Genomic DNA, 8,763 nt, shown 5'->3' on the forward strand with positions numbered 1-8,763 from the left:
GACAATGGATCTTTTAGAATGGATGATAGAAACCATACATTCCCTAAGTAGAATATCATTTATAATGTACATGTTCTTTAAGGCATGAATAATGTTGTTCACAAAGGTGGAAAAGCCTTGCATGAACAAATGAATAAGATGCAATCAAGAGTGTACTATAAATGGTTCAAACCCACAAATATAGATAAGTAGATTTCATGAAAGAAGGATAGAGTATGCCACAATGAACAATCCTAGAGGGAAAAATATATTAGAAGAGACATACACCTCCACATGAGGAAAAGGTTGTAAAGAAGAATATTAATCCCCTAAAGAGACATATCCTTGACAAACAAGTCCATCCATGCATTAAACATCATTTCAATTAAATATCACACCATTTTAACAACAAAGTTTTAGAGTCATTGGTTTAATTGTATATTGTTGAAAAAAATATAGCTTGTTTAACTTAGTGTCTATTATTTAGCCTTTTCTAAAATCATGCTTAGCGTACTCCAACACATCTTCTAATAGCTCATGTCCTGATTGATCTAGTGTTTTGTTGTTGTGAAATTTTCTTTGTTGTTTTATTTTAATGTCATATCTTGTGCTTTATCTCTAGACTAACACACCTTTGACACATGTTATTCTTATTTATGATCGAGCTATCATGTTTCCTCTCTTTTGGGATATCCTTTTGTTCTCACTTCTCTTGCCTTCTTTAATGGTGTTTAGTTGTATATTACATATTATTATTTGATGCTTACATTGTTCTACACTTTTTACATCTTATATGCCATGTTCATATGCTTGCATGTCCACATCTACATGATACATGATTACATGTTATAAGTCATTATCTCATGCTTACATGACATTTTTTTTTCTTATATGGGTATATCCTGGTCCGCCTCACAATAGGTGTATCATAGTCATGCTCTGGGCCATGCTTAGGAATAATGTATTCAAACTAAGGACTATTTTTCCCACTATGAGGTGCATTTAATTTTGTCAACCTAGGGACATATACTTGAAATGGTCAGCACAGTATGTGCACTAGGTCTCTTAATGAGTCACTAAGCTTATGTTGCAGGAAAGTAAAATGCAAGAAAAAGAACTTACACTATTGCTGCAGGAAACTAACACACTTAACTCTATGAATACTGGAAATACAATGAAAGGATAACAAATATTCCAACTTGGTTCATCCACTATAACTATTCTCACATATGCTACAGGAACATTCATGAAGTGCGATGCTACAGGAAGGAACTTACAACTTCTATTTACAATACTAAGAATGCTTGGAAATAAATCTATTCTATCCTAATCTAATTCACCTTCCAAGTGGGCCCCCTTGGTTGGCTTCACTAAACTACTAACACAAGATAGAAGCCAAAAACTATTTCATTAGATTTCAAAGATTCATTACATAACACAAAACTGTAAAAACACAATTGTAAAAGTTAACAGTTTGTTCTCATAAACTCTTTCTTCTAACTGGCTAAACTAACATACTTGGGCCGATTCCTATATATAGGAGACCAACACTTATTCCATAACAGAAAAGTAAATGACCTAGCTTTAGATCCACAGGAGAGAAAGAAGGAAAATAACAACTCAAGGTGGGAAGAAGAAATAAAGGCTTAAGGTAGGAATAATAAAGTCTGAACATCCACTTGCCATGGAATAAATGTAGAGAAGGCAATAAGTCTTCATAGCTCCTCCTTACTCGTTGTCATGTCTTTTGGAACCATTACAACTTTTCTCCACCTTGGCTACTCCTTAGCGTTCTCTTCTCCTTGAATGCTATTGGCGCTCATCTTTTAAATTCTTCCAATCATCTTTCAATCTTCATTAATAGGTTAGTTACAATATAGAGACATGTTTGCAAATAAACATTTATCAAATTAAATTCAAATATAAGAACACACATTTTGATAACTATATGAAATATTGCATAATATATATATATATAATATTAGCAAAAGATGGCATAGTTTCTACCCATAGGTTTATCATAGGTTCGATAAACATAGGTCCACATATGTTTTGACAAAGATAAAATAGAGTATCAAAAAAGTGTCTTAAAACTATCATGAAATACAAGCAATATTTGGCCTCATCATATCCAACACATTTTACATATAATAATTCTTTATTATTGTTAATATTATGGAAACTTTGTCATCCAGACTTCCATGATTATGTATACCAAAATGCAATTTATGACACTTCATTTTGAGAAACCATGGTTTATTATTTAATATTAATTTTGTCAAGTTCTTCAATTCAATGCATGATTCATATGTAACCATGGCATCCGGATTTCAACTGTCAAACCGAATCTTTCCTCAAAATCCAAACTTGGGTAAGGCTTCCTAATCTTCCTCTTCATTTTTGGGTGAATTATGTTTTTATGGAAATTGACAAGGCTTTAGGGGATTTCCATTTGGTTGACTCCCAATCTTTTGAGCATTTCCATTCCACTTATGCTAGGATTCTAGTGGATATTGATGTTCCAAAGGGTCTCCCAACTAAGATTATTTTAAGTTATTCAAAGGGTTCTTGGACTCAATCACTAGATTATGAGGGCCTCCCTTTTAGGTGTAAAAAATGTTTCAATACTAGACATATGGTTGCTAAGTGCGAGATTGGAAAAACTAGAAATAAATGACCCTCCTCTTTGTGGAAGGGTGAATTCAAGCAACATTATTCAGTAGTCAAAATATTTGCTCCATTGGATGAGGTTTCTGGATCTGTAGAGTTGGGGGCTCCATCCTCTATGTTGGAAGTTATTCCTTCTGGTCCTTCTCAGATGGTGAATGCTTTTGATTCCAAGATGGATGCTCAAGTTTCTTATGGGGATGGTCCTTTGTCTGCTGGTAGTCTTGGATCCTTTCAGAAGGAGGATAAGATTGTTGTTTCTGGTCAAGGTGTTAAATCTGGTGTTCTTGGTGCAGACTCTGGTCAAGGTAAATCTAGTGGTTTTGGTGTTGAGACCGCTAATTCTGGATAAGGTAAGATGTCTTGTGCTATGATTGTTGGATCTGGTCATTGTAAATCTATTGGCATTGGTAATGTTTCTTGTTCTAGTTCTGGTATTGGCACTTTGGGCTCTCGTGCTTATACTTTTGTTGCTATTGGAATTGGTAATTAGACTGTTGGTATTAGCTCTAGTTTAATGGAAGAAGTGATGACAGTTGGTCCTTGTCAAAAGCTAGACAAGTTTCCCTTTATTTTGGATTCTCAAGTTTGGCAGTCTAAGTCTGTGATGGTGGAAGAGGGGTGGACACCTGTTACCAATAAAGGATCTAAAAAGGCCCTTCCTTAATTTGATATGAATTTTCACTCCCACAAAAAGGGAGTGAAAGGGAACTCTTAGTCCCCTTGCTGGTTGGTTGGTTAAGAGTTCCTATTGGTTTCTTTTCTAGTTTTTTCTATTGGTACTGCTAGACATATAATTTATTTTTTGTTGCAGCTTGCTTCTGGTTTTTAGATCTTACTTGGGGTATCTGGTCCCTGTATAACCTTTGTTTGGATCCCTTTGGGATGTTTGGACTATCTTTGATTATCTTTTGTGTCATTGATGAAAAGGGGTTTTGGGTCCCCTCAAAACCTATTTTTACCTTAATCTAAACCTAGTTCAAGGAAGGGCATATAATATCACATTTCAACATTCATGATTCATACTAATTTACATGCAATTCAAAAAATAAGAGAAAATATAAGGGCATAGGAAGTGCATCCATAATAGATTTTTCCATTTCTTGAACTCACTTTGTTCTAATGAAATATTTTGGTGTGCAAGTGACATCCTGAGCAAGAGTATCATTCAACGTGTATCTATGAATATTTTTAGTCCTTGTTCCCTAGTGATTCAAATCTAACTTTCATTCCTATTGTTTCTTATTTTGGTTCAAAATTACAACTAAAACTATATCTTGGCTTTAGACTATGCATATGACATTGAATCAAGAATTAAAAAAATAATAATTTATGGGCCTAAGTTGACTTACTTCCAATCATTTATTTTGTAGTTGATTCAAGCATGAAATAGTCAAATTGTGACGTGAAGATGTATGTATAAAAGAAAAGCCCTTTGTTCATTTTACATTATAGGACACCATTTTCATACACTTATTATTCAATTATTCTAGCATGGAGAAGCATTGCATCAACATCTAAGATCATAGGAATAAGCTGGATTATTCACATTTCTACTAGGTTTATCTTCCAACTCATTCATATTGTTAAATCAACTTAGGGGTTTGACTAAGACAAAAGGGGGAAAATAGGTGTATTTCTCTTGTAGCTCGGTGTTTGTAAGGGCCTCTATGTTTAGATAACAAAAAACATATACTAAAGATGAGAAGTCCATAGATCTATACTACACCAAGGGTTCAAAATCGTAAATCTAGAGTTCAAACCATAGGCACAAAGATCAATTTTGTAGGTACACTATCGAACCTAGTCACAGAGTCCTAATCATTTCAAACCTTACCTAATCGATGTTCTCATAATTATTGCTCAGTTAAGGACCAACTCTTGTCATTTGCGATATGAAACCAGTAGATGGAAGGTGCTTAAAGAAGAGTGGAAATGTAGAATCTGTACCTTTTGCAGCAAGGGACTGGTGGAAATGAAATGACACTTTGTCAAGGAGTGTGTTGCTTACGAAGACATTCACAACAAATACAAGGACAACTTACATGTGGATAACATGAAGGAACTTTTCGAGGAGACAAGGTTATGCAAGACAACTAATCTTCTAATACAGATCCACAACAAAAGGAACAACTTGGAGAAAGTTCAACATGCCTCTTGGTCCCTTAGACCGGTGGTCTCGTGGATCTCATTAAAACCTTTCATTTCATTTCATTTCCTATCTATCAGTAAAAGTCGAAGTTAAATCACATAATACAAATAATATTATTGCAAGTAGTTTCTAAATGTTATTGTGCGTAAATGTTTAACATTGTCTCTAAACATACTCATGATCCATTTTAAGGATGCAAAAAATAGATCATGGATTATGATATGAAACGTTGATGCTAAAAGCTTAGACACAATCACATCTAGAAACTAGTTGCAACAATGGTCATGGATTGCAAAAATCTATTATCTTTAAATAAATAACATCATTTTTAATATTAGAATACATTATTATTTTTTATGAATTTGTTGAAAACCTAGCATTTCAAAGATTTTTTAGTTATTTCAAAGATGTTTTAGTTATTTTTAGGAATGTATTGAGAATCTAATATTTCAAAGATATTTCTTAACATATTCAAGAAAGCAATAAGACTGACAGTTTAAGTTAACCCGAAAAATAATATCTTGCGTGATCATTCCCATATGAATCACAAAAAAAATTGCTAAGTTTAGAACTTGCTACTTCTTTCTAAATTTAGACAGTAGTGAGGACAATGAATTGTCCAACCAAATCATCTGTCATGAATAGTCCCCCCAATCCACTCGACAAAACATCCCTCTCTTCTCAACACCCAGGAAGAGATCCGTGCACAAACCAACACACACAAAACAAAACAAAACTAATGACAAAGATTGAACATTTCAGTTCATCAGCAGAATGGAATCCGTGTTTCTGATACCATCTGAAAGGATATGCAGTAGAGCATAGTAAATCAGAAACGAAAAATATCAGAATTACAAAAATATGCATGCATATTCTTTTATAACTGATACAAGCCAGGATTTGTACAGTAAATAGAAGGGATTGCAAACAGTTAATAGATGAAATAACTCTACATGAATTCCTTAATTCTATACAACTCAGTTATCCTGAAGTATTTATGCCACATACCCATTTATCATGTTTTATCTATGCCACATATACTACAACTACTGATGGGAAACTCCCTTTTGCACAAGCCTAACAATTGGAAAAGATCTGTAATACTTTGGTTGCCCAAAACATCAGATATGCATCAAGTGTTATAAGAATCACCTTGAAAAATTATGATTTAGATTCTCGAGGATATCATCAAATTTATCCAATGCATTTGAGAGCTTGTACACTATTTCTGAAAGGCTTGGTCTTGCTTCAGGATCTCTGTCCACACATGCTTTGGCAATATCTGCAACACAAAGAAGATTGTCATTGGGATAAACACAAACACCACGGAGATCTGGATCAACCCACTTTCTCAGCTTCACTTCTCTATCTTCCCCTTCCATGAGGGGCTTTATTTGTGTCCAAAGCAGCCCTACGTTTCCTCCCAACGGAAGCTTCCCTTCAACAACAATGGCTTCCTTTCCAGAAATCAGCTCCAGCAACACAACCCCAAATGCAAACACATCAAGTTTTGGTGTAACTTCTCCATTTACTAGGTATTCTGGAGCCATGTACCCTGGCGTGCCTACTATGTGCCTTGTGCACACATTTATCCCTGATTTCGCCATGGCAAACTTGGCAATCTTAGCCCTAAATTTGCTATCCAAGAGAATGTTTCTAGTGTTAACATCCTTGTGCACAACACTAGGCGTTGTGTGCTCATGAATGTATTGAAGCCCATCTGCCACATCCAAGGCAATTTGCAATCTAGTCTTCCAAGAGCTCATATCAGAGCTAACAATTTTGTTCTGACCATGAAGCCATGCATTCAGACTGCCATTGTCAGCATACTCATAGACCAAGTAAGATTTGCCCTCTGAACCGATGCAAAATCCTTCTAACTTCACCAAATTACTATGATTGACCTTTCGCAAAATCTTCAATTCTTGGGACATATCACCCTTCATCTGCTTTATCGCATAATTCTTACCATTTATGATGCCTTTGTAAACAGAGCCCTGAATGTTACTCAAAGGGCTAAAATTCTGTGTTGCTTTCAGCAAACTCTCAATAGAATATGTGCGAGGCTTATCGATGGTGCTAATAACACTGGCTAAAAGTTTCTCCTGTTGGGTACTTTTCATTGCAAAAGACTCTGATTTCAAATTTGAAGGGCTAATGAACTGAAGCTCTTTATTAGCATTCAAATCTGAAGGGCTACTAGGTTCTTCAGTGGTCTTAGATGCTAAAACTGCCCTATAACAATACCAAAAAATGCATAAAGCCAAAGCCAAAGCCCCACCCAAAGAAGCCCCTATAACAATACCCAAACCATGAGAACCATTATTTGTACCTGATGATGGAGAAGGTCCAGATGGAGGAGGCGGAGCCAATACGGGCTTTTCAGAAACAGGAACCAAGATTGTAGTATTAGGAAACAAGATTGAACTCAAATCCTCCATATTTGCACCAAATTTCTTGCTGATTGATTTCACCGTATCTCCCTCTTGCACCACATATGTTATCAACATTTTGACCCCTTTACCGATTTGGGCTTTGGATGGGCATTTGCACCTGATTGGGAATACTACAGGAGTACCAACAGGAATGAGTGTTGGTATCAATCCAGGATTAGCGATTTCTACAGCTTCATATGTTGTCAAATACTGAAACTTAAATCTTGAGACCAGAAACAATGTATCTTGGGGTCTAAACTCGTAGGTAACATTAGCCTGTGAGTAATTTGTCATACACCCACATATGACGGGAATAAGTAAAGGTTGCCCCTCAACTAGTGAAGTGGTTTCATAAGACAAATTGTTGGCTTTTGCTAAACTTAACCTGCTCAAATAGAACAAGTCGCTGATGTTCACGAGATCAATGAAATTGGGAGCCTCTGCTTTGAAAAAAACATACGTCTCGCATGGTGATGGGCCATCAGAGCAGCTGTAGCCTGTAATATTGGGTTCCACATATTGGGCTTGGATTATAACAGCAATGGAAAGCAGAAGGAAACAGAGGAACAACATGGTGATGGAGGGATTCATTAAACCACTGGAAAACATCAAAACGCTGGAAGTGGGTATATATGATACCGCGTTTTAGGTGTATATGAATTAAATTCGAGAAATGGGTGCATAGTATTATGCATTTTCATGAGGATGGAATTCGAATTTGTTTGCATTAAATGAAAAATATTCCAGAGGCACATCGGACAAGGGCTTCAACTTGTTGAAAGAAGCGGTGATTAAGAGGGTCATTGTCCTCATTCATAAAAGTCAGGCGCTTGACGCATAGTCTGAAATTTAGTAGTGGAATGAATAAATTACTCGGGATTTTGTTGATGTTGCTGTTTTGCCGGCTGGAAATTGTTACAGGAATGGGTGCAGAGACAAGTTGGTTCCCTACGGCCGTTTAATTTGTTTTGTTGGTTAATGTTTTGGCAGATAAATAGTTTACTTGACATTAAATTTTAGACGGGGGTGCATAAACCCTTAGTTTGAACTGGTTGGGATTTTTGTAGTCGTTTCAGATTACAGTCAGTTGTTCATCATCAGAGAAAGGAGTGAATAATAAGATTACAAAAGTAGTTAAAAAGTAAAGAGGAAAGTTGGGAAGAGGGAGATAAAAATGGAAGAAATAAAGATTAACATTAAAAAATAGTCTTATATATAAATTAAGTATGTGAATAATGTGAATCTTAAAGGTGTCTATTTTTAATCTGCTGTTAGGTAATTGATGTATTGATTAATTATACAAGGTACATAAAGAGAGAGCTCTTAAATAAATAAATAAATAAATAAGATGGAATTTGAAGTTTTCTAGCCATGTCATTATAATTTACCTTTTGTAATATCATGATATTAAGACACTTATATAGGAACCAATTTAGCAAGTAGCTTTTAACAATATTGGAACCAATACAAGATGCTTTGAGAATTTCCCCTATTAGTACTCTTTGATTCTTCGACTAAGTAGTAGTAGTA

General features: G+C 35.3%; 1 protein-coding gene across 1 annotated transcript; it reads right to left on the bottom strand.

The window, feature by feature from the left end:
- Positions 1-5,649: 5,649 nt before the first annotated feature.
- Positions 5,650-8,175, bottom strand: LOC149566119 (serine/threonine receptor-like kinase NFP). Its single transcript, XM_089819551.1, has one exon. It carries the CDS (start codon positions 7,840-7,842, stop codon positions 5,947-5,949), a length of 1,896 nt encoding a protein of 631 aa, XP_089675677.1. The 5' UTR covers positions 7,843-8,175; the 3' UTR covers positions 5,650-5,946.
- Between the last annotated feature and the right edge of the window lie 588 nt (positions 8,176-8,763).

Source organism: Cupressus sempervirens, chromosome 3, assembly GCF_028749045.1.
Source record: "Cupressus sempervirens isolate cs-2001-9-10 chromosome 3, ASM2874904v1, whole genome shotgun sequence".
In the NCBI taxonomy this organism is placed as follows: domain Eukaryota; kingdom Viridiplantae; phylum Streptophyta; class Pinopsida; order Cupressales; family Cupressaceae; genus Cupressus; species Cupressus sempervirens.

Excerpts from the sequence above, each read along its gene's own strand:
- LOC149566119 (XM_089819551.1), bottom strand. The coding sequence starts at position 7,842 with ATGTTTTCCAGTGGTTTAATGAATCCCTCCATCACCATGTTGTTCCTC.